Raw genomic sequence first — 25,147 nt, 5'->3', positions numbered from 1 at the left:
TCCCAAGTTCTGGGACTTACAAAATATTCCCAAATCTCTTTTTTTTTTTTTTTTCTCAATTTTTCCCTGGCACTGTGAGCATTTCTCCATCAGCTGTTGCACAATGGATTAATTCTGCTGTTTGCCCTCAATATTTCCAAACCACCCTGGTGTGTGCTGTGCTTGTTCCTTCCATACCCCGGAATCTGCCGCTGTTTCCAGAGGAGCCTGGCAAGGAGGGGGGGATTCTTCTCAGAAGCACCAAACAAACACAGAAATGTGATTGCAGCACTGCAGGGAGCCTAAAATTAGTGAGTGCTGCCTGTGCAGGAAGGAAATAGTACAAGAACAGCCACAGAACTTTGAGAGCCCAGGAGTGAGGGTTTTGATCAATGTCCACATCCTGAGCCTTGTGCTGCCTCTCTCACCTGAGCTGCCAAACCTCGAGGGGGGAAATGCTCCTCTTGCCAGGACACAGGGCTGCTCCTGGGGCTCAGGGGGCTGCGTGAATTTCCAGCCCCAGGGTCCTGGTTTGGAAAAAGATGTGTCTGCTAAGGAAGGCAGGAGTCTCTCTTGGAATGGAGAATATAAACTTCCTCCCTCTAAATCGTTATAATTTTGAAATGAAGGCGCTTTCACGCAAAGATATGGAAATAGGAATAACAGTTCTTCACTAGGAATATTAAAAATACAAATGTAGTAGTACAAAAAAGCAAATAAACAAAAAAACCCTACTGACAGTCAGAATACAACCTGACACCCTGTTGGTCAGGTCCAGCCCAGCCCTCCTGCAGTGCAGCTGTGGCTCTGTGGGAGCAGAGGTGATCCTGGAGCAGGGGCAGCTCCCTCTGGAGGTGCCGTGGGGTGAGATGGGGCTGGTGTTCCTCTGGGAATGCAGAGCACACAGGCTGTGCTGGGCTCTGAATGCCAGGGTTTATCCAGGTGGGAATGCAGAGCACACAGGCTGTGCTGGGCTCTGAATGCCAGGGTTTATCCAGGTGGGAATGCTCCGACCTCCATCCCATCAGAACAGGATGGAGGAGCTCCCACCACTCCCAGAGCTCAGCCAGAGGCTCCCCTGTGGGTCTTGTTCAGCTCTTCAAAAAGCTACCTTGGAAATCATTTAAGCCAAAACAAGAATAAAGAAACAATAAATAAATGTAGCACATAATAAATGATGCATTAAATGTGCACCTGAGCTGCAGTTTTGAACCCTTCATGCAGGAGGGCGTGGAACTCATTCTGGTTTGAGGTTGGCAGCGCAGAGAGCTGGGTTTAGGCTCAGCTTAGTCACCAACTGATGGCGTGACCTTCACTTGCTCCTTATCTGCAGAGTCTGGGTTACTCCAGCTGGCAAAGCCTCAGGACTGAAGGTCAAGGTCACCTTAAAGCCTTTGGGAAGAGCAGCAGGAGATCACAGGAACCTCCTCTGGGTAACCTGGCGCTGCTGGGTTTTACTCGGGGTGTGCAGCCAGGCTGGGAGCCCTGCAGGGCTGGGCTGTCAGTAAATTGTGGGAGAGATTGGGTGGCAGATAGGGGCTCTGCAGAGGCTCACACTGGATTTCAGGCTCGGAGGTGTCACAGAGCTCAGTAACACCCGGAGACCTTGGGGGATTTCTGAGCACACAGAGCAGAGATCAAAGCCCAGATTGTGACCAAGGCTCGTGCAAAGCTGCAAAGAAGTGCCTGGGTCAGCAAAACCCTTCTGAAAACGTGGCAGGGCAGAGCCAGCAGCAGCTGGGACGGCCCCACAACAAAACTGGGAATAATCACCACAAATGATGGGATTTGGGGGAGCCTCTGCCATCCTTGGGCCTGTGGGGGTTTGGATGAGGAGCCCTGCACAGGGCTGAGCTCGGGGGCACAGGCTGAGGGCAGGCTGGCCTTGCAGAGCAGAGGATGTGAGAGGTGAGGCTGTGGTCTGGGTCTCACCAGGCTCCCCGTCAGTGCCAGCTCTCAAATGTCATCTTGCCAGGGCAAATCCCACAGAATGGCACCGGGAGAGCCGTGGGAGCAGGGCTGGGATGGAGGAGCAGGGCTGGGATCGAGGAGCAGGGCTGGGATCGAGGAGCAGGGCTGGGATCGAGGAGCAGGGCTGGGATTGAGGAGCAGGGCTGGGATGGAGGAGCAGGGCTGGGATGGGGGAGAAGGGCTGGGATCGAGGAGCAGGGCTGGGATCGAGGAGCAGAGCTGAACACAGCACAGGGAAGATGAACTGCAGAGGTGATGGAGCAGGGGAGATCCTGTCACTGCTGCTCACCAAACCAGCCAAGCCCTTCCCCAGCAGAGGGGAGTTAACTTTGCCACAGGGATGTAGAAACCCCCCAGTCTGAGCCTCTGAAGGATACAGTGTCCGTGTGTTTTGTGCATCATCCCATTTCCCAGAGTGGCACCGCTGGATCCAAACTCTCCCTGCAGGTCCTTCCTTGGCTGGGTGTCAGCTCAGAAGGGAGCAGAACAAGGGGATTTTCCAGGCTGGGTGACTCATTCCACCCTGCTGGGCACAGCAGTGTCACCGAGAGTCACTGGCACACGGAGGGATGGAAAACACGGAGCCCCTGCAGGGGGGATGGCTGAGGGCTCATTCTGCTGTTGCAGCTGCGGCTCAGCTCTGCTGTTCCATGGTCCTGGTTCCAAGGAAGCAGAGATGGACACCAGAAGGAATTTACGGAGCTGCTGGAGAGAGCCCAGAGGAGCCCCGGAGCTGCTGCAGGGCTGGAGCCCCTCTGGAGCCAGGCTGGGAGAGCTGGGGGGGCTCCCCTGGAGAGGAGAAGGCTCCAGGGAGAGCTCAGAGCCCCTGGCAGGGCCTGAAGGGGCTCCAGGAGAGCTGGAGAGGGGCTGGGGACAAGGGATGGAGGGACAGGACACAGGGAATGGCTCCCACTGCCAGAGGGCAGGGATGGGTGGGAGACTGGGCAAGAATTGTTCCCTGGCAGGGTGGGCAGCCCTGGCACAGGGTGCCCAGAGCAGCTGTGGCTGCCCCTGGATCCCTGGCAGTGCCCAAGGCCAGGCTGGACAGGGCTTGGAGCAGCCTGGGACAGTGGGAGGTGTCCCTGCCAGGGCAGGGGTGACACTGGAGGGGCTTTGAGGTCCTTCCCATCCCAAACCATTCCACAATCCAGGGTTCTGTCACTCTCAGCTCATCCAGCCTGCCCCGGGCTGTGCTCGCCGAGCCGGGGCTGCTGCGGCTCCGCTGCCTCCGAGCCCTGGAGTGGCCCCGGGAGCCTCCGGCCGTGTCCCCTCGCTCGGTGTCCCCTCGCTCGGTGTCCCCCCCTCGGTGCTCGGGCCCCGCCGCCCCCGGACCCGGCGCGTTGGAGCCGCCGGGGCTTTCCCAGCGCCGCCAGCCCCGGGGACGAGCGGGGACTCCGGAGTTCCCCTGGCACCCCCGGGCACCGGGGCTGGCACCGGCACCTCCTCCCTGCCCCCTCCGAGGGGCTCAGGACAGCCCTGGCGGAGGGAACACGCGGTTTGACTCGCCGTTTGTCCGGGCCAAGGGCTCTTTCCCTTTTTTTCCCCAAAAGTTCTGTGGTCATGAAGGAATCGTAGGGAAAAGCAAGAGTTTGGTGCTTAAAAGTAAGGGAAAGGGGAAAGCAGAAAAGGAAAAAGGAGAAAAAAGAAAGGGAGAAAGGTAAAAAAGGGAAAAGGGACGAAAAGGGGGAAGGGAAAAAGGGAGAAAAGGGGAAAAGGGAAAAAAGGGAAAAGGGGAAAAAAGGGAGAAAAGGGGAAAAAAGGGAGAAAAGGGGAAAAAAGGGAGAAAAGGGGAAAAAAGGGAGAAAAGGGGAAAAAAGGGAGAAAAGGGGAAAAAAGGGAGAAAAGGGGGAGAAAAGAGAGAAAAGGGGGAGAAAAGAGAAGAGAAGAGAAGAGAAGAGAAGAGAAGAGAAGAGAAGAGAAGAGAAGAGAAGAGAAGAGAAGAGAAGAGAAGAGAAGAGAAGAGAAGAGAAGAGAAGAGAAGAGAAGAGAAGAGAAGAGAAGAGAAGAGAAGAGAAGAGAAGAGAAGAGAAGAGAAGAGAAGAGAAGAGAAGAGAAGAGAAGAGAAGAGAAGAGAAGAGAAGAGAAGAGAAGAGAAGAGAAGAGAAGAGAAGAGAAGAACTAGAAAAAGAAAGAAGAAAAAGGAAAAGTAAAACAAGTCAAAGACAAAGAATAAATACAAAAGAAGAAAAGAGAAAGGGGGAAAGAAAAAAACAAAAGCGGAAAACAAATATATAAAGGAAAAAAAAATCAGAAAAAAACACCAAAAACATTTTCAAAAGGAGAAGAAAGAGGAAATAAAAAAATCGAAGTGAAAAGGAAGCCCCATTGTTCTGTGGAGGGTGATGCGCTGGCCATTTCCTCCTGCCTGTCGCTGCTGCACAAAGCTCTGATCACCGGGGCGTCCGCAGCATCTCCCTGCAGCCTGACCGGGGGGGGATACCGGAGTGAACATTCCCGGGACATTCCCGGGACACTGCGGGGATACCGGAGTGAACATTCCCGGGACACTGCGGGGATTCCGGAGTGAACATTCCCGGGACACTGCGAGGATTCCGGAGTGAACATTCCCGGGACACTGCGAGGATTCCGGAGTGAACATTCCCGGGACACTGCGGGGATGCCCGAGTGAACATTCCCGGGACACTGCGGGGATACCGGAGTGAACATTCCCGGGACACTGCGGGGATACAGGAGTGAACATTCCCGGGACACTGCGGGGATACAGGAGTGAACATTCCCGGGACACTGCGGGGATACAGGAGTGAACATTCCCGGGACACTGCGGGGATGCAGGAGTGAACATTCCCGGGACACCCGCGGGGATACAGGAGTGAACATTCCCGGGACACTGCGGGGATGCCCGAGTGAACATTCCTGGGACACTGCGGGGATGCCCGAGTGAACATTCCTGGGACATTCCCGGGCCATTCCCGGGACAGCCCGGGCAGGGGCGGCGCGCATGGAGCAGCCCCGGGCAGGCGGGACGGGGCGGGATTCCCCAGAAGCGCCCGTGGTGTCCCGGGTTAAACTCACCCCAACCCCGGCGCGGCCTCGCGGAGCTGGAGCTGAGCTGGGACGGGCTCTGGAAAAGGAGAAGAGCCCCGGGAACCGATGAGGACAGAGGGGACACAAGAGGTAAAAAAGGAGCTTTTGATATTCGGAATTTTGGGGGGTATAGGCTCCCCCAGCTCCCCCCACCCTCCAGCAAATTAATGATAATTAGTGGCAGAAAATAATTTCCAGGCTCTGGAAAGGAGCCCGAATGTTGGTCCTGGCTTTGGGAGGGAGGAAAAGCAGCTGGAGGCTCAAACACAAAAATTGGGATTCCTGGAGGCTGCAAACCTTGTGTCCTCTCATTGCTAAGATGTTCCTCCACTGGGATACTGCCCTGGGATTTTCTTTGCCCCGGGACTTTCTTTTCCCTGGGATTTTCTTTTCCTGGGATTTTCTTTGCCCCGAGGTGCTGCTGCCCTGGGATATTCCTGCCCTGGGGTGCTGCTGCCTCGGGATGCTCCTGCCCTGGGATATTCATTATTTTGGGGTGCTCCTGCCCTGGGATATTCATTATTTTGGGGTGCTCCTGCCCTGGGATGTTTCTGCCCCCAAAATGCCTGTGCTGAGTTGTTCGAGGTAAGAAAAGCTGATATAACCAGTCAGAGGAACTGACTTTGTGTCATGCACGGCCCGAAAAGAGAAGGAACAATAACAGGAAAACATTCATTCATTTAGAACTCTGTTAAATGTAGCAATGCGCTGTGGGAGGGCTAAAAAAATGAGAGAAAACAAAAACCATCTTACTGAGAAGGTGAGATGAGAGTGGAGGTGTCTCTGGACAAGCTCTGCTCAGGGAGGGGCTGGGCTGCATTTTATTTTATATCCCCTCTTCCTCTTCCAATTCTTCTCCCTTCCCTTTTTCCCTTTCCTTTCCCGAGCCTCCCGGGGCCGGGATCCCCCCGCGGGGCCGAGGAGGGGCCATTCCCGACAGAGGGATAGCGGCGCGCTGGGAGAGGAACAGTCCCGCGGGATGCTGCTGCCCTGGGATGGTGCTGGGATTCCCATTGTCCTGGGATGCTCCTGCTCCGGGATATTCCTGCTCCAGGATATTCCTGCACTGAGATGCTGCCTTGGGATTTTCCTTGCCCCAGGATTTTCTTTTCCCTGGGATTTTCTTTTCCCTGGGATTTTCTTTGCCCCGGGATTTTCTTTTCCCTGGGATTTTCTTTGCCCCGAGGTGCTGCTGCCCTGGGATATTCATTGTTTTGGGATTCTCCTGCCCTGGGAAGTTTCTTACTTGGGATTTTCTCTGCCATGAGATGCTCTTGTCCTGGGATGCTCCTTACCTGGGGTTTTCTTTGCCCCGGGGTGCCGCTGCCTTGGGATGTTCTTGTGCTGGGATGCTGCTGCCTTGGGATGCTGCAGTCCTGGGATATTCATCGTTTTGGGATGCTCTTGTCCTGGGATATTCATTGTTTTGGGATTCTCCTGCCCTGGGATGTTTCTTACTTGGGATTTTCTCTTCTATGAGGTGCTCTTGTCCCGAGATTTTCCTGCCGCGGGACGCTGCTGCCCTGAGATGCTCCTTACCTGGGATTTTCTTTGTCCCGGGATTTTCTTTGTCCTGGGATTTTCCTGCCCAGTTCTCAGCTCGGAGCTGGAGGCTGCTCCTCAGCAGTTTCTCATCCTTTTCTCCGTCACAATTTACATTTTCAGCCCTGTCACAATTTACATTTTCAGCGCTTCCCGGGCCGTGCCCCTGACCGGATGCTTTGAAGTCGGGCTGGTTTTGCCTGGCCCGGGGTATTTTGGGCACCTTGCCTCAGAGGCAGCTGCTTGCAGGCTGTTTGCACAGCCCCCGGGCCGTCTCGGTTTAGTGGAAGGCAGAGCATTTCCCTGAAGAGCCCTGAGGGTGCTGAGATTGCTCATCCTGGCACCCACGAATCACCTCCAGAAGGCACCACGTGAAGGGGTTCGGGTGAGCTGTGCAGGGCTGGGCGCCACGGCCGCGGGATCTCAGTAAAACCAGGGAATGTTCAGCAGGAAGGTCTCACAAAATGCGCATTCCGGATTTTCCGAAGTGGTAAAGCAGAAAAACACGAAGATCTGGAGGTAACATCCCCACTTTTCAGGAGCTGGTGACAGGAATTCCTTTCTCTCTAGGCACCAAAATGCCATTTCCATGGATCGTGCCCTCAGCGCTTTGGTTGGTGCTGCACGTCACGGCAGGTAAGAGGGGTTTCCTCCTACAGAGCAATTATCTCTCAAATGGAGCACTCAGCCTAATTGGGGTGGGGTTTTTCCAGCTCCTGCTCCGAGTGCCAGTGAACATCTTCCCTTCTGGAGTTAATGAGTGATGTGGGGAGTTTGTTCGGGGTTTAGTTCAAGGTAGAGCTGCTGGTTCTGTGAGGAAAGGCACCGGGACAGGCAGAGCTCGTGAGCAGGAGAAAATCCCGTTCACAGAATCCCAGAATGGGTTGGGTTGGGAGGGACCTCAGAGCCACCCAGTGCCACCTCAGAGCCACCCAGTGCCACCCCTGCCATGGCAGGGACACCTCCCACTGTCCCAGGCTGCTCCAGCCCCAGTGTCCAGCCTGGCCCTGGGCACTGCCAGGGATCCAGGGGCAGCCACAGCTGCTCTGGGAATTCCAGCCCAGCCCCTCCCAGGGAACAATTCCTGCCCAATCTCCCACCCAGCCCTGCCCTCTGGCAGTGGGAGCCATTCCCTGTGTCCTGTCCCTCCATCCCTTGTCCCCAGCCCCTCTCCAGCTCTCCTGGAGCCGCTTCAGGCCCTGCCAGGGGCTCTGAGCTCTCCCTGGAGCCTTCTCCTCTCCGGGGGAGCCCCCCCAGCTCTCCCAGCCCTGCAGCAGCTCCAGGTCCGTCCTGTGCCTCCTGCACAGCTCTACTGACACGGGCACTTTTATAATCCCCGACCAAAGGAAGGTTCTGGCAGTTTTTACCTGGGGTTGTCTTGGTTTTTTGGGGACTGGGAGCGATCTCATGGCTGCAGATCCCTGTGCAGAGCCCGGAATTTCTCCGTCAGCCCTCTGGGGAGAGCCTTGCCGGAGCTCAGAGCGGAGCTGGGCTCCTGCCTGTGTTTGTTGTGCCTTTCCCTTGCAGGGCTGTGCAGGAGAGGGGCAGTGGGCGCCAGCAGGGCCGTGGGGGTCTGTGCCCGGGGCAGCATCACGGCCAGCAGCGCCCGCGCCGTCCCGAGTGGCACCAGCGTCACCCTGCGCTGCCAGCTGCCACCCACCCAGCCCTGGTGCTGGGCTGCCCTCTTCCTCAACCACTCCGAGCAGGCCAGGACCAAGGTGAGCCCCAAAACCCCACCAGATCGGGGGCAGAACCTCTCTGACCGAAGTGAGAAGGTTTTGTGGTTTGTTGAGGAGTCACCTCCGGGAGCCGCGCCAGACGATCTCTGCCCTCTGTTTATCCCCAGTCCTGCCCACTATATTTGTGCACGGCCCCAGCACCTCTCACTGCCCACTCGGTACCAAAATGAGGTTAAAATCCTTCAGGCCTGCTCAGTTGTTCTCTTGAATTGGGACAGTGGTCTCGAATTGGGTCAGTGGCCTCAAAGGATGAGGTCAGGAAAGTCTTCCTCACAGTGACCTCTCTGCCCTCCTGCTGCTGCCAGGTTTCCTGACCTTTGGCACCATCCAATCCCTCCTGTTTGTGATCAGTTAGCATCGGGTCCAGGTGCTGGTTCCATTGGTTTTAGTTTGTAATTATGAAGGTCCAAATATTTCATTTCCTCCTATAAACACAACTAAAACGAGCACATAACAGCAAGCAACACATCGTTCAGCTACAACTCAAACATCTAATAATCATTATCTTCTGCTTTTCTAACTTGCATCCTAATCGATATAAATTGCTTCCAACCCTTGGCTAAAATCTTAACCCTTTGAAATGCTGATTCACAGGGAGGCTCAGTGAACAAAACCCTCCTGGTCACCACCTATGGCAAGCACACCTTCACCTGCAGAACCATCTGTGGAGACAGGACAAGAGTCCTCTGTGGAGTCGACATCCAGTGTGGGAGTAAGGAAAATCAGAATTCATTCCATTTTCATAAGGAAAATCAGAATTCATTCCATTTTCATAAGGAAAATCAGAATTCATTCCATTTTCATACGGAAAATCAGAATTCATTCCATTTTCATAAGGAAAATCAGAATTCATTACTCACAGCTCCCCGTGCAGGAGGGAAGCCTCTCATACACGGGCAGGGGGTGGCTTTGTCCAGCACTGGTGCTGTCCGTGAAGGGCTACTGGAAATAGATATTGGAAATATTCAAAATATTCCTGGCTGGAATTGTGCAGCTGTGTTATTCCTGAAGGGAGAGAGGCTCAATGAATCTGCCTGCCCAGAGCAAACAACCTCCTCCCCACCCCGCATCCCTCAAAGTGTCTCCTAATGTGGGAAATGGATTTACACAGAATTCCCAAACCTGGCAGAAGGCTCACACTGTCCTGTGCATCTGTGTGCAAAATTTGGGATAAAAAATGCTGACTTAGAAAGGCCTTGGGATAGGACAGACACTGCTGAGAGAGAAATGGAACTGGAGACAATTTCAAAGAATGGCCTTGCAAATAAAACCAGATACTTTGGAGAAGCAGAACTGTGAAAGATGCACTGTGGTAGGACCCACCAGGGGTAATTTTAGATAATTGCTTTTAAGGTATTTATAGTATTGTGTGGTAAAAGCCGATAGGTTAAAAAATGTTTATAATGTACTGTAATTAAGAAATAGTTTGGGTTTTAACAGTGAATTATAATACTTGTATTGTTTTATTTTTCACTTTGCAACCCTGCAAATCCATTTCCCACACCCTGCCAACATCTTAGTGATAAACTGAGGGCCAGGCTGGATGAGCTCAGGGCAGCCTGGTCTGCCTGGGGATGTTGGACTGAAGGATCCTTAGAGGCTGTGATTTTAGGACTGACAGGAATTTCTGTTTCAGATCCTCCAGATGAGCCCAGGAACGTGTCCTGTATCCAGGATGGGACACGGGGACGTCCCACCTGCACCTGGGACAAGGGAGGGCTCACCTACCTCCCCACCTCCTATGGAATAGAGTGAGTGATGGGGGTGTAAATACAATTAATGCCTAATTATCCCCTGGAGCAGATTTCTGATCGTGCCCTGCAGCTCCCTCAGGGTCCAGCTAAGAGGCTGTGCCCATCCATCCCTTTGGAAAGGGAACCCTGTCCCCACACCCCCAGGATTTACCCTGTCCCCACACCCTTCAGGATTTACCCTGTCCCCACATCTTCAAAATTTACCCTGTCCCTACATCACCAGGATTTACCCATCCTCACATCCTCAGGATTCACCCTGTCCCCACAGCCCCAGGATTCACCCACACCTCACACCTCCAGGGTTTATCCTGTCCCCACGCTCCCAGGATTTATCCTGTACCCACATTTCCAGGATTTATCCTGTCCCCACATCCCTAAAGTTTATCCTGTCCCCACACCCCCAGGATTTACCCTGTCCCCATATCCCCAGGATTTACCCTGTCGCCACATTCCTAGGATTTATCCTGTTCCCACACCCCCAGGGTTTGTCCTGTCCCCACACCCCCAGGGTTTATCCCCACACCCCCAGGGTTTATCCTGTCCCCACACCCCCAGGATTTATCCCCACACCCCCCAGGATTTATCCCCACACCCCCCAGGATTTATCCCCACACCCCCAGGGTTTATCCTGTCCCCACACCCCCCAGGATTTATCCCCACACCCCCAGGGCTCCCCTTCCCTGCTCCACAGAAATCCACCCACACCTTTCCCTCTGCTCCAGGCTCTCCAACGGGACTGGTGCCTTTTGCTTTCCAGAAGAATCCCCGGGTCAGGTTCTGGGCTCTGCGGCTCTGAGCCAGCTGGATTTTGACTCCAATTACACCCTGGTGGTTTTTGCCTCCAATAAATTAGGGAATGCCTCCTCCCAGCCTCTCACCTTCACGCTGACAGACATAGGTGAGCACTGCCCACCCCTCAGTCAGCCCCAGAGCCTGGGGAGGACCTGGAAATACTCAGGACCTCTTGGAAAAACATTAAACATTAAACCTCTCGGGAAAATCACCCATCCAGCCTAAACCAAGAATCCTGTTTTCCACCTAAGCCTGGGATATTCCTGCTCCAGGATGTTCCTACCCTGGCACTGTTCAGTTTAAGCAAGGTTACGTTTAAATATTACTTACTTTAAATTATGTTAAGTTCTACTAAGCTTGGGCCCTGTTAAGTTTTGGTTAAATTTAAGTTTTATAAAGTTTAGATGATATCAGATTTATATCCTATTAACTTAAAATTCTATTACATGTACATTTTAGTTTTATTTAATTTAAAAATTAGCCTATTTAGCATATTTTAACAAAATATGTTGCCATATTAGACAGATAGATAAAATATTATCTAATAGATAAAATATTTATCTAACTTGCAAAGTTCAGTTATTTATTTTAGTTTGTATTTATTCGGTTATATTTATTTTGGTTATTGCGTTTAAGCTGATCCTTGCTTAAGCTAAACCGGGATTTTCTTTGCCCTGGGATTTCCTTTTCCCTGGGATCCCGGGAGCCTTCTGGGCCGTGCTGCCTCCCTGAGCCCTGTTTGTCTCTGTGTTTGGTGCCAGTGAAGCCGCGTCCTCCTGAATTTCTGGTGGAGTTTGACAATTCCTCTGGCACCAGCTGCAGCCTTTCCTGGCGGGATGGAGCTGGAGCACAGCACTGCAGGCTGAGGTACCGGCCCTTGGGCAGCCCCGGGGCCTGGAGCACGGTAATCCTCTGGGATGAGGGAATTCAGGGAATTCCTATTCCAATAATCCTCTGGGATGGAGGGAATTCCAGTAATCCTCTGGGATGAGGGAATTCCGGGAATTCCTATTCCAGTAATCCTCTGGGATGGAGGGAATTCCAGTAATCCTCTGGGATGAGGGAATTCAGGGAATTCCTATTCCAATAATGCTCTGGGATGGAGGGAATTCAGGGAATTCCTATTCCAGTAATCCTCTGGGATAGAGGGAATTCCAGTAATCCTGCTGGGATGGAGGGGATTCCAGTAATCCTCTGGGATGGAGGGAATTCCAGTAATCCTCTGGGATGGAGGGAATTCCAATTCCAGTAATCCTCTGGGATGGAGGGGATTCCAATTCCAGTAATCCTCTGGGATGGAGGGAATTCCAATTCCAGTAATCCTCTGGGATGGAGGGGATTCCAGACTGCTGGAGAGGAGAAGGCTCCAGGGAGAGCTCAGAGCCCCTGGCAGGGCCTGAAGGGGCTCCAGGAGAGCTGGAGAGGGGCTGGGGACAAGGGCTGGAGGGACAGGACACAGGGAATGGCTTCACACTGAAAAAGTAGAAATTTGGGTGGGATATTGGGAAGGAATTCCTGTCTGGGAGGGTGGGGAGGGGCTGGGCTGGAATTCCCAGAGCAGTCGTGGCTGTCCCTGTCCCCTGGCAGTGCCCAAGGCCAGGCTGGATGGATTTGGAGCAGCCTGGGGCAGTGGGAGGTTTCCCTGCCAGGGCAGGGGTGGCACTGGGTGGGCTGCAAGGTCCCTTCCCACCCAAACCATTCCATTGTTTCACGGGATGAAGTTTTGCTGTTGATTCCATGAAGTTTTTGCTTTAAGTGGCAAAAGGAGCATTTTGCTGGGGGCTGAGCAAATCACTCAAACAGAGATTTTGTTACTGGCACGGGAGAAATGAGGGATTCTCCAGATAAAGCCCTGCAGGCCTGGAGATCCCTCCCGCTGCTCCTTGAATTACTGAAGCTGCCTCACACCAGGGCTTCTCTGTTTTATTTTAAAGTTACACCTGAATTTTTATCTCAGCCTCTCACTGCCTGCAGCCCCCGTTTCCTTGTGAGCTAAATTCCAATTTCTCCATCCCCACTGAAGGTGGAAAGCTTCAACAGGGAGAAATATCATCTGCAGGGGCTGGAGCCTGACACAGCCTACGAGTTCCAGGGGAGCTGCAGGCTGCAGCCCGGCCGGGGGCTCTGGAGCGCCTGGAGCCGGCGGGAGAGCCACAGCCCTGCCGCGGGTGAGGAAAATACCCCAACCCCGACCCTGCCCCGGGCTCTGCATCCCCCGGGACAGCCCAGCCCAGGGGGAAAAACTGCTGCAAAGCCTAGAGCCACACCCTGAGCCAAGGGAGGGACGTTTCTGTAAGGAAATTGCTTTTTTAAATGAACAAACCTGGTGAAAACAGGTGAAAAGCTGCTCAGGAATTTCCAGAGTTCACTGAGAACAGCCGAAGGGTTTTGGGGGGGCTGGGGTGAGATGATCTTTAAGGTGCCAATCCCACCTTTCCAATTATGTGATTTCTGCCCTCCTGCTTGTCTTTTCTGCCCTTTTTTGTGAATTACTCCGAGCCCTCGGGGCCATTTCCCATGGCCCGGGGACAGCAGCGGTTTCTGCAGGGGGCACTGGCTGAGGCCGGAGGTGTGAACTCCTCCCTCCCTCCCTCCGTCCCTGCCTGCTTCCCCCACCTTCCTCTCAGTTTCCCCCCGTTCAGAGCACCCTGAGTTTGTGGTCACCGGGTTTTAGCTGATCAAGGAACACTTCGTGCCCTCAGACACAGAGCAAGGGGAGGGTGCGAGGAAGTTCTCCACAAGCTGTCTCGTACAAACCCCAGATCAAACCTTTTCAAGGAGAAATCCCTTCTCCCGCTCCTTTTTGTGTGAACTTGCCTCATTCACGTGGTGCACGGGCTTTTAAATCCAGGCTGGAGGGCAGCAGATGCAATCCCACACCCGAATTTTTCTGCTTTGAGCTCACGGTCGATGCTCTGGTTTTATTTCTGCTCCTGTTTCTTGTTTCTGCTCCAGTCAGTCCAGGACAAAGCTCTCCCAGCATCGCTGCCCTGGAGGGGTTTTTGCCTTTGCTGCAGCCCTGGGTTGTTCATCAGCTGCCCCCTGCCCCAGCTATTAACAATTAGCATTTGAATTTGATGAGCTGCTGCTGCTCAGGGTCCTCGAGGGGCCAAGCTCTCTCATCCTCTGCCACCTCAGCTGTCCTTGTGTATTTATCTCTGATTCTGGATTTTGGGAGCATCCCCAGCAGCCAGATCTTCCCTTGAATGCCATTTTGGGAGGTTTCTCCAAAATATCCCGAGTTCCCATCAGAACTGTGGGAGGAACTGGGGCTCTCAGCTGCCTCAGAGAAACTGTTAAGGGCATTTATTACTTGGAGCCAGACAGGAAAATCCTCCTCAAATTTGTGCAAAGACAGGAGGGAATGCTGTGCTTTGACGTGTGGGTTTCCTCGGGAGCCATCCTTGGGATTACTGAGGTCAGGATAAATCCAGCAGCAGATCCCAACTCCTCTCCTTGGGTTTATGGCTGGTTCTCCTCCAGATCCCCATCCCCAAAGCAGCCACAGCAAACACGGATTGCCACACCCTGCAGCATTCAGGGAGGGTTAAAAACTTAAATTCGGATTTTCTCTGGGGTTTTACCTCCTCGTTGTCTCCTTTGTTGGCTTCTGACCCCAGCCGTCGCCACTGCTCTGCTTTTCCTCCCGCTCCAGTGCCAAGGGGGATCCTGGATGTGTGGTACCGGCAGCAGGACCTGGGCCCTGGGCACCAGAACCTCTCCTTTTTTTGGAAGGTGAGTTCGGTGAGACCCCAGCAGAGGCAGTAAAACCCAGCCAGGTGAGAGAGGAAACAAACCCCAGAGCCAGGTGAGAGGGGAAACAAACCCCAGAGCCAGGTGAGAGGAGAAATTATGATTTTTAGGACTGCAGGAAAGTACTGAACCCTGGAAGAGCAGGGGGTTCACAGGGACAGGGACACAGACCAAGAGGCCCCTCCCTGGGAGGAGATTCATCACCACTTTCCTACCTACAATTTCATGGAATTTCAGAATTATTTGGATTGAGAGGGATCTTGAGCGTCTTGTTCCAAGGGCAGGGACACCTCCCACTGTCCCAGGCTGCTCCAGCCTGGCCTTGGGCACTGCCAGGGATCCAGGGGCAGCCACAGCTGCTCTGGGAATTCCAGCCCAGCCCCTCCCCACCCTCCCAGGGAACAATTCCTCCCAGGGAACAATTCCTCCCCAAAATCCCATCCAGCCCTGCCCTCTGGCAGTGGGCAGTCACTCCCTGTGTCCTGTATCCCGCCCTTTATCCCAAGCCCCTCTCCAGATTCCACAGCATTTTTGGGGTCTGCTGGGCAGAGCTGGGGGCTGTGACCCCACAGGGGACATTCCACACAGAATCTGGTTTAAAACCCACCAGAATTTGGTTCAAAACCCATTTTTTTTACCTGGGTACAAAACCTCACCGTGTTCCCCCCCACAGCACACACCGACAAGCACCAGGCTGCAAGTGAAAGCAGAAACTCTCATGAGATTCTGTGACCCCAGACGTTGTGGCTTTAGCTGGAAGACCTTTATCTTGCAGCACTTTCTTTATCAGGAGTGACTTCCTGCAGCATCATTCATAAACCAGGGTAATAAACTGCTTTTAGAGGTTTCACAGCAGCCTCGGAGCCAGGCTGACACTCAGGACCACTTCCTACCGAGGGTGTGCTCCTGTCCTCAGACAAATACCCAGAAAAGGGTTGGAAATTTAATTCCAGCGGGTTTGCAGTGCTGCCTCTGTCCTGAGCTGCTGCCAGAGCACTGCAAACATTTTGGTTTGTGCTTTGTTTCGTTATGACGAAGATCAGCCAAACGAATGAATCAATGCCACAGAAACATCAGGAAACTGAAACTGGGAGTACAACTGCAGGCACCCCCAGGGGTTAAACCAGGGTGTGGTGTTCCACACACTGTCAGAGATGTCTGCTCTGAGTGGTTCCATTTAAATCATCCTCTATGGTGGCTTTAAGGAAAATCCAGGATTTTCCTCCCAAGCAAAACCTGCTCGTTTTGGCAAATCCAGCTGGGCAGCTGATCATCTTCTTTTTCTTCCCTGTGAGAAGCGTGGCTGGAATTCAGGAAGGGTTTCAGTGCCCCCAGCTGTGCTGCTGCTGGGAAAATCAGCATCTCACAGCAAAGGAGCTCCACTAAACTGGAGTTCAGTGGGAAAAATAAATCCTGAAATGGTTTGGGTTGGGATGGACCTCAGAGCCCACCCAGAGCCACCCCTGCCATGGCAGGGACACTTCCACTGTCCCAGGCTGCTCCAGCCTGGCCTTGGGCACTGCCAGGGATCCAGGGGCAGCCACAACTGCTCTGGGAATTCTATTCCAGGGCCTGCCCACCCTGCCAGGGAACAATTCCTGCCCAATCTCCCACCCATCCCTGCCCTCTGGCAGTGGGAATCCATTCCCTGTCCCTGCACCCCTCATCCAAAGCCCCTCCCCAGCACCCCCAGGTGACAGCACCTTGTCAGAATCCAGTGACTGCTGCACTTTCCCCGCAGGCTCTGAGCAGGTCCGAGGCAGGAGGGAGAATCCTGGGATACACGGTGACCTTGGAAGCGCTGGAGCAGGGGGAGCAGCCGGCGCAGTCCCACCAGACCGGGCAGAGCAGCTTCTCCAGGGTCACCCCCAGGGTGGCGCACAGGGTCACGGTCACCGCCCGCACCCGCGGGGGCCGCTCCCGCCCCGCCGCCCTCCTCACCCGCCCGGGCAGCCCCGGTAAGAGCCCCCCGGGCACCCCCGGGGCCGCAGCGCTGCCCTGCCCGGTGCCGCACACCCTGCCAGCGCTGCGGTCCCTCCGCTTTGTGCTCAGCGGAGCTTTGGGAATGCTCAGATCCTCCTTTCCCTGTGGGTGAACACTGCCGGCTCTCCCAGCCTGGCTGCACGCAGGGAGAATGTCCCTGTTCCTCCTCTGGAATCTGCAGCAGCTCCATGTCCTTACTCATGGTCCTTACTCATGGTCCCTCCTCACGATCCCTCCTCGTGGTCCTTCCTCACGGTCCTTCCCCGTGGTCCTTCCTCACTGTCCCTCCTCCTCAGGGCAGGCTGTCGGGATGTGCGGTGCCAGCACCTCCCGGGGTTTGGGATGGCACAGCCAAGCCCTGCTGTGGGTGTCCGACCCACGAGAAAAGACAGGAATGTGACTGTTCCTGCCAGCAAACCCCTCACCCTCCCACCGGCACCTTCTGTGGAGCTAAAACCTCCTTTTCATCCTTCCCACGGTGCCCGAGTGGTGGCACCCAGCAAACCCCACTGGCCGAGGCTGGGTGACTTTGTGCTGACCCCGTTTTTGTTCTCCCCTGCCAGAGCTGCCCCCTCCCCAGCGCGTCTCTGCCGCGGCCCTGGGGAACAGCAGCATCCTGGTGAGCTGGAGCCCCCCCGAGGGCCCCGCCGTGCCCGTCGGGGGGTACCTGGTGGAGTGGGCACAGCCCTGGGGGCAGCCCCAGCACGCCTGGGTGAGGCTGGCCCGGTCCCAGCTGTCCACGGTGATCGCAGGTAAATGCCAGCCCGGGCTGGGCACGGCGCCAGCTCGGTGGGGAAATGTTTCAAGCTACAAGTCAGGGGTGAATTTGGCCTCCAAGGCCAGGCTGGGTGGAGCTTGGAGCAGCCTGGGATGGTGTGAGTGAACCTGCTGTGGCAGGGTGGCACTGGGGTGGGCTTTGAGGTCCCACCCAAACCAGTCTGGGGTTCTGTATTTCAGTATTTCTGTAATTTTTTACTAAAATCACTTCTAGGGATCCAGGGGCAGCCACAGCTCCCACACCAGTGACATCCACTGCCAGAGGGCAGGGACGGATGGGAGATTGGACAGGAATTCCTGGCACCCTGTGCCAGGGCCTGCCCACCCTCCTAGGGAACAATTCCTGCCCAATATCCCACCCAGCCCTGCCCTCTGGCACTGGGAAAACTTTAATTTTCAGCTCAATGCCCAGTAAGGCTCTGCTGGGCTCAGCAGATCAGAGAGAATTTCTTTCCCTTCTTTATGAAATATCTACCAATAATCACAAGATTTAACTCAGATTTGAGCAACCTCTGCAATATTTCTGCCCTGGCTGCAAACCCCTGAACAAACAACGCTGCAGTTGTGATTTCTGCCCCCAGAGCACATCAGAGATGAAGTCTGCTACCAGATCCACGTGTCTGCGCTTTATCAGGACAGAGCTGGGCAGGCAGCCTCAGTCAGGGCAAACTCCACGGCGCAAGGTGAACCCCAGGACCCCCAAATCCCTGAGTTTCCAGGACTCCAGCACCCTCCCAGGTGTTCTGAAGGCATTTTCAGCTCAGCTCTAACACCGGTCCCGTGTCTTGCAGCCCCCTCAGCTGGGCCCCAGATGTTCACCACCCCCTGGGCCAGCGGCGTCCTGGTTTCCTGGGAGGAGGTCCCGGGTCCCCAGCAGAGGGGCTGCATCACTGGGTACCACATCTACCTGCACAGGAGGGACAGGCAGGGCCAGCCCCATGTCCACGGTGGGTGCCCGGGGGCTGGAAATGCTTCCCTTGTTCCCCTTTCGTCACTGAAGGTCTCCAGTGAGATCATTCTAAGGCACTTTCAGTCTGGAACTATCAAATTTATCCCTGCTGTTTCTCCTTCTTCTTCTTCTTCCTCCTCTTCTTTTTACTCTTTTTTGTATATTTTTTAAATATTTTTAAATATTTTTAAAATGTTTTTCTTCCTTTTCCTTATCCTCTCTTCTCGTTCCTCCTCTTCTTGTTCCTCCTCTTCTCCTTCCTCTTCTTCTCCTTCCTCCTCTTCTTCTTCCTCCTCTTCTCCTTCCTCCTCTTCTCCTTCCTCCTCTTCTCGTTCCTCCTCTTCTCCTTCCTCTTCTTCTCCTTCCTCCTCTTCTCCTTCCTCCTCTTCTCCTTCCTCCTCTTCTCGTTCCTCCTCTTCTCCTTCCTCTTCTTCTCCTTCCTCCTCTTCTTCTTCCTCCTCTTCTCCTTCCTCCTCTTCTCCTTCCTCCTCTTCTCCTTCCTCCTCTTCTCCTTCCTCCTCTTCTCCTTCTTCCTCTTCTCCTTCCTCCTCTTCTCCTTCTTCCTCATGTTCCTCCCTTTATTCATCTTCCTCCTCCTCTTTTATTTCCTCTTAATCGTTTTCCTTTTCTTTTTCCTTATTCCTCTTCTTCCTCCTCTTTTTTCCTTATTCTTCCTTTTCTTTTGCCTTATTCCTCCTTCTCCTCCTCTTTTCCCTCCTCTTTTTTCCTCTTATTCTTATTCCTTTTCTTCTGCCTTATTCCTCCTCCTCTTTTTCTTCCTTTTTCCTCTTAATCTTCTTCTTTTCTTCTGCCTTATTCCTCCTCCTCCCCTTCTCCCTCTTCCCCTCTTCCTCCTCCCCTCTCCCTCTCCTCGGAGCCCTGTTCCAGCTGGGGGCGGTCGGATCCCGTGCCCGGCTCTCATTCCCACCCCCTTTTCCCGCAGCGGTTCCCGCGGGGAGCGCTCCCCGCTCCCTGCACATCCCGGACCTGGAGCCCGGGGAGTGCCACGACCTCTGGGTGACAGCGGCGACAGCGGCCGGGGAAGGGCCCCGGGGCAACAGCGACAGCGTCTGCCTGGAAAGTAAGGAACCGGCGCCCGTGGATCCTCTTTTCCACACTCCGGGAATGCTTTCCTGCTCCTCTGTGATCGCTGGAGCTCTCCAAGCGCCCTGGAGATCTCCTGGCTGCTGCAGATTTGTGGTTTCAGCCGGTTTTAGGATCTCTGGCATTCCTTTGCCTTCAAGCTCCAGTGCTGTGCTGTTTCCTCGGAGCTGGAGGGTGGTTTGTTCATGGAGCACAGAAGGATTTGGGTTTTTTCCATCCTTTTGGGGGAGCTGAATGGTGGCTGCTGTGATTGCAGGTGCTGGGGGCGGGCTGACCCTGGTGCTCACCTGCAGCTTCCTCATCCTCTCAGCCTGCGTTTGCTCCGTGCCTCCAGCAAGGAGAGCGTGAGTGGATCCATCGGCCGTGTCCCAGAAAACGGGGATGGGTATCAGGAGGGGTGGAATCCCAGGGTGGTTCGGGTTGAAAGAGATCCTAAAGCCCACCCAGTGTCACCCATGGGACACCTCCCACTGTCCCAGGGTGCTCCAGCCCCAGTGTCCAACCTGGCCCTGGGCACTGCCAGGGACCCAGGGGCAGCCACAGCTGCTCTGGGCATCCTGTGCCAGGGCATTTTAAAAACCTTTTCCCCCATCTAATCTAAATCAGCCCTCTTTTAGTTTAAACCCATTTCCCCTTGTCCTATGGGATGGTCATGCCCCTTCACAAGCAGGGAACAGTCAGGATTGTTCAAAATGAGGGTTTCAGAGTGCATGAATGATGATAAAAACAGGCTCTCAGCTTAAAATACATCTATAATCCATAGATGTTGTGAATTTTCAACCAGATCTTGAAACCAAATTGAAGGGGAGCAATCCTTGGGAGTTATCCCCACCCAGCCCAGAGCTCTGCAGGTCCCTCTGAGGGCAGATCCATGATCACACCTAGGTTAATTCCACACCCCAGGAGCACAAGGGTGCTGCAGGTCCCACCTGGGGGCTGCAGGTCCCACCTGGGTGCTGCAGGTCTCACCTGGGCGCTGCAGGTCCCACCTGGGCGCTGCAGGTCTCACCTGGGTGCTGCAGGTCTCCCCATGCACGTTCCCCATTGCATTTATCCCCCCTGCAGGTTCCAGTGGCTCCTGTCCCTCCTCCTGCCTCAGTGGCAGAGCAAAGCCATCCCCGACCCTGCCAACGCCTCGTGGGCCAAGAGCTTAACGGCTGCCAAGGTAAATTCGAGGGGGTTTGCATTCTAATCCCACAACCTTCATTAAAAACAAAAAAAAAAAAAAAAAAGAAAGAAAAAAAAGAAAAAAGAAAAAAAAAGGCAATTGGAGCCATGCAGGCCGGTAATCTCCTAGAGCAGCAAATCCAGCAATCTCTGGCAGCGAATAATCTCCGCTGGAGGATGTGCTGGGCAAATTAAACGCCAGAAGAGCTCGGAGATATTCCGTTTTTAGCCGCTGAGCGGCTGTGGGGAGGGAGCCCCGGCAGATCCGTGCCGGGATTCCCTCCGTGTGCCCCCGCAGGCGGAGCTGAGCGCTCCCTGCAGCCCCTCCCTGCCCAGCGGCTTCGAGGAGCCCGACACGAGCCCGGTGGAGGAGACGTGGGAGCGCCCCGAGCCCCCCGGCCCTGGGGACAAGCTGGCGGTGGGCAGCGCTGGCAGCGGGGGACACGGGCACTGGGCACCGCCGGGCTCGGCAGAGGAGCAGCAGCTCCCGGAGCTCTACCGGAGGCTGCTGGCGGAGCCCCCCGAGCCCGAGTACATCTCCAACCCCGGCACGGCGGCTCCGGCCCCGGACACCGCCCCCGAGCCCAGCCCGCTCCCCGCGCTCCCCAGCGCCTTCCTGGCTCCCGCCCTGTGCTGCGGAGGGAGCCTGACTCTGGACAGAGTGAAACTGGACTGCGGCTCCTTCCCCAGGTAGGCAGGGGGCGATGCGAGCCCGGCAGAAATTTTGGCACTTTACGGAGGATTTCGGTGTTTCAGTGTGAGCTCAGCCTGGGTTTGGGCACTTTACGGAGGATTTCGGTGTTTCAGTGTGAGCTCAGCCTGGGTTTGGGCACTTTACGGAGGATTTTGATGTTTCAGTGTGAGCTCAGCCTGGGTTTGGGCACCTTACAGAGGATTTTGGTGTTTCAGTGTGAGCTCAGCCTGGGTTTAGGCACCTTACAGAGGATTTTGATGTTTCAGTGTGAGCTCAGCCTGGGTTTGGGCACTTTACGGAGGATTTTGGTGTTTCAGTGTGAGCTCAGCCTGGGTTTGGGCACTTTACAGAGAATTTTAGCGTGTTTTGATGTGAGCCTGGCCTGGATTTTGCACTTTACGAAATCTTTCAGTGTTTCAGGACAGCCACTCCAGTCGCTCACATGTGACACCTCCAAGTGACAAAACCCTTCCCAGTCACAGCTGAGCTCTGCACGCTCTGGGATCAGAGGCACAGCTGGGGATGCCACAGCTGGATCTGGGGGATTTGGGGAGCCCTTCCCGCAGCCTGGGCTGCCTCAAGCCCTGTCCCACAGCCCGGCTGGGCCCAGCCCAGGATCAGAGCTGGGAATCAGCACTTCCTCCAGAAAGAGCAGGGAACTGCAGAAGGGAAGGACGGGACAGCTCAGCACCTCTGGTTCCTCCCCGGTGACACCAGAGCCCCGAGGGACACTGCCCCAGAGCCAGGCCCCTTCCTTGCCTCAGCGCAGGGCAGGAAAATTCCTCACCACAACTAAAAGCAGCAGGCAGGATCTGTACTCAGTCCAATGGATTGTCAAGAGGAATTTAAGTGATTTATTGGAGTGTTCTAATTACGGGCTGGAAGGGTGTTACACATTTAATGACTTTGTTTACCAGATGTGTGTATATAAATAAAATGTTGGAAATCTGAACTTGCCTTCCTGTTGTTCTCTCTGTTGTTCCAGCTTTACGTAGAACAATTAAAAACAAAGCTGAAATGCTGCAGTTAGAGATGGAGTAGTCCAGGTATGAACTTACCTGGAGCATCCTCTGCATCCCAACAAGCTGCTGATGCCACCATTCAAGTGCAGATTTGGGTACTGCCAAGCACCAGCTCAGCCATTTCTCTTTGGGCTCCTGAGGTCTGGTGTCACCTGTGCCACCTGGCTGGGTGTCATAAAGGAAAACTTCTCACTCAGAACGGGGACAGACATCCAAAAACCCAACTTGCTGCCTGCTCTCCACACCCTGCCTGGGAACCACCCTGGCACGAGGATTCTGCTTCAGCAGCACAACTCAAGTCAGCTCTGCAAACCAAACCAAACTAGAAAGGTAGATTAGATAATAGGAAAAAAGGGGTTTTTTATATATAAAACACTAATTTGCTATTCCTATCTTTCTGCATATTTTCTACCTCAACATAAGAGAATATTGGAATTCATCTCCTCTCTGTAAATCTCCAACTCAATCAAGATCTGGGGTTTCGTGTCCAGTCTTACTCCAAGAGACAAGGAGCAGAGTTTGTAACTCCAGTCTGGCAGTCTCCCAGCAATGGCTCTGAGCACCCCAGGAGTGTTTTCCCCTCAGGACACCCCTTCCAGCAGGACTGTGGGGTCTGGCTCTCCTGGGGACACCCCAGGCGTGGAGCCGGGGGGCAGAGCAGCCCAGCAGTGCCAGGGCAGGGAGTTTGGATCCTGGAATGACTCTGGGAAAGCAGCAGGCGGGCAGAGCTGCAGGTGGCACCTTTGGGTGTCAGTGCTGGGTTTGTTAAAGCAGAGCTCTGCCTGTGCAAACCCATCCCTGGGGGCAGAGCTGTTACAGGTGAGGGTGGGCTCAGCTCCTCCAGCCGCTGCCACCACACATTCCCACGGATTCCTGACATTCCAGGAGAATCCATGTCCTTTCCCACACAGCTAACTCCTGGAACTGTTCAATCAACCCCCCCTGCTCCCCCACCACCTCCCACCGTTCCAGCTCTGAGATCTCCTTCCCTGCTCCAACCTTGCCCTTGTTTGTCCCAAAGCCAATTTGCTTCCAGCTTTTTCTGCTCCCTTTTCCAAAGGATCAGAATTTAAAAGTTGTAGTCCCCTAGATTTGGTGTGACAGCAGGAGCAAGCAAGAGGACAGAAAATGCTACTGAACACAACTTCATTAATCATAAATAACCTACTCGGGAGATGCTTTTCCAAGGCAAAATCCATCCTGGGAATGGGAATGCAGCCTGGACTCGCTAGGACAGACCCCAGATGAGCCACTATGAACCTAAGTGGTTTCACCTCCATGTGTTTTCAGGACATTTTTTTTAAAAGAGCACGAAAATAAACTTTTATTTCAGTTAACACCCACCAATATTAAAGATAAATGTTCACAGTTTTAGTTCTTGACACAAATGGACTGAGGAGGCAAACTTACATCTGGCAGAAGAGCAGAAGGACCAGTTTTAAGTTACAAGCTGTGTTGAGAATCACTCCAGGTGCCATTCGGGAATGCTCTGGAGCAGGAAAAGGGAAAATCCAGCCCGCAAAATCACCTGGGTGGCAACTGGAACAGCAAACACAGTTTGGATCACGGAAGGTTTGTGCTGCAGGGAAGGCTTTGCTTTGTTCCTGTGTTTGCTGTGTTATCCAGAGTGTCCCCAAGGCTGGAAGTGCAGCACATCCCACCAAACCATGGCAGGGGGAGAAGGAACAGCTCTGTTCCTGCAACAGCCCCGCACTGAGAGCAGCCAGCAGAGGTGAACAGAGATTCTCTCACCCTCTGACAGAAAATTTGCCTCCTCCTCGTGCCTGGGGCTGGAAATGCAGGAGGGGGAACTGATCCATGATACTCCCAACACGAGCTCTGGTGGGAAACAGCTCAGGGAAAGCAAAGGCAGCTGCCAGCACCACAGCTGGGCAGGCTGGGATTCCACAGTCCAAGGTCTCCAATGCTTTTTGCCTGTCCTGTACGGTTTTTTATAAAAATAAGGTGTCACCTTTAGTTTTCTACCTACCTAATAAACTACAAATATGTTCCAAGCTGGCCAAAGAGGAAAACATGAAATAAAGTACGAGATCTGTTCCTATTCTCCTAACAAATGCTGATAAATCCCCTAAGAAAACCTCTTTATTAGTCATTCACCCAATGCTGTTTGTGTATTGAAGGGATACAGGAGGATGGAATCGAAGCTGTGGTGAGGTTGGATGGGGGAGAAGGGATTTCTCACAATCATTCTCTGGAAAAACATTCCCTGGTGATGTCCCAAGCAGACCCTGAGCACTGCCCTGAGGCAGAGCTGCGTTTGGATGGAGAGGGGAAGTGTTGAGGGGTTGGGTTGAATTTTTGGTGTCTCATGCACAGATTCCCAGTTTCTTCCTGGGAACACCTGGAGGAGTGCTGGGAATGCCTCAGGTACTGCTGTACCTGTGGGGCAGCCCCACATCCCACCTGGAATCCACGTGGGCTTCCAGAGCCACCTCCCCCCAGTCCCAGCTCCAGGAATTACCCCAAACTCAGGGAATGCCAACTCCAAGGACAGGAATTACCCCAAACTCAGGGAATGCCAGCTCCAAGGACAGGAATCACCCCAAATTCAAGGAATGCCAGCTCCAAGGACAGGAATTACCCCAAACTCAGGGAATGCCAGCTCCAAGGACAGGAATTACCCCAAACTCAAGGAATGCCAGCTCCAAGGACAGGAATTACCCCAAACTCAAGGAATGCCAGCTCCAAGGACAGGAATTACCCCAAACTCAGGGAATGCCAGCTCCAAGGACAAGGAATTACCCCAAACTCAGGGAATGCCAGCTCCAAGGACAAGGAATTACCCCAAACTCCAGAAATGCCAGCTCCAAGGACAGGAATTACCCCAAACTCAGGGAATGCCAGCTCCAAGGACA

At 54.0% G+C, this 25,147-nt stretch overlaps 1 protein-coding gene across 1 annotated transcript; it reads left to right on the top strand.

Annotated features, from left to right (window-relative positions):
• The first annotated feature begins 4,955 nt into the window (after positions 1 to 4,955).
• On the top strand, positions 4,956 to 23,251 carry IL12RB2 (interleukin 12 receptor subunit beta 2). Its single transcript, XM_063406873.1, has 18 exons — positions 4,956 to 5,085; positions 7,108 to 7,173; positions 8,065 to 8,255; positions 8,871 to 8,988; positions 9,913 to 10,027; positions 10,753 to 10,928; positions 11,584 to 11,726; positions 12,846 to 12,990; positions 14,478 to 14,557; positions 16,317 to 16,533; positions 17,122 to 17,310; positions 17,917 to 18,018; positions 18,127 to 18,282; positions 19,228 to 19,365; positions 19,645 to 19,732; positions 20,454 to 20,553; positions 20,854 to 21,245; positions 21,662 to 23,251. The coding sequence occupies exons 2-18, from the start codon at positions 7,116 to 7,118 to the stop codon at positions 21,708 to 21,710; spliced, it is 2,457 nt and encodes an 818-aa protein (XP_063262943.1). The 5' UTR covers positions 4,956 to 5,085; positions 7,108 to 7,115; the 3' UTR covers positions 21,711 to 23,251.
• The last annotated feature ends 1,896 nt before the right edge of the window (positions 23,252 to 25,147 follow it).

The sequence above is a fragment of the Prinia subflava genome, chromosome 10 (genome assembly GCF_021018805.1).
Source record: "Prinia subflava isolate CZ2003 ecotype Zambia chromosome 10, Cam_Psub_1.2, whole genome shotgun sequence".
NCBI classification, from domain to species: domain Eukaryota; kingdom Metazoa; phylum Chordata; class Aves; order Passeriformes; family Cisticolidae; genus Prinia; species Prinia subflava.
The sequence above is the reverse complement of the archived record's forward strand: the minus strand, read 5'-3'. Positions and strand labels throughout refer to the sequence as shown.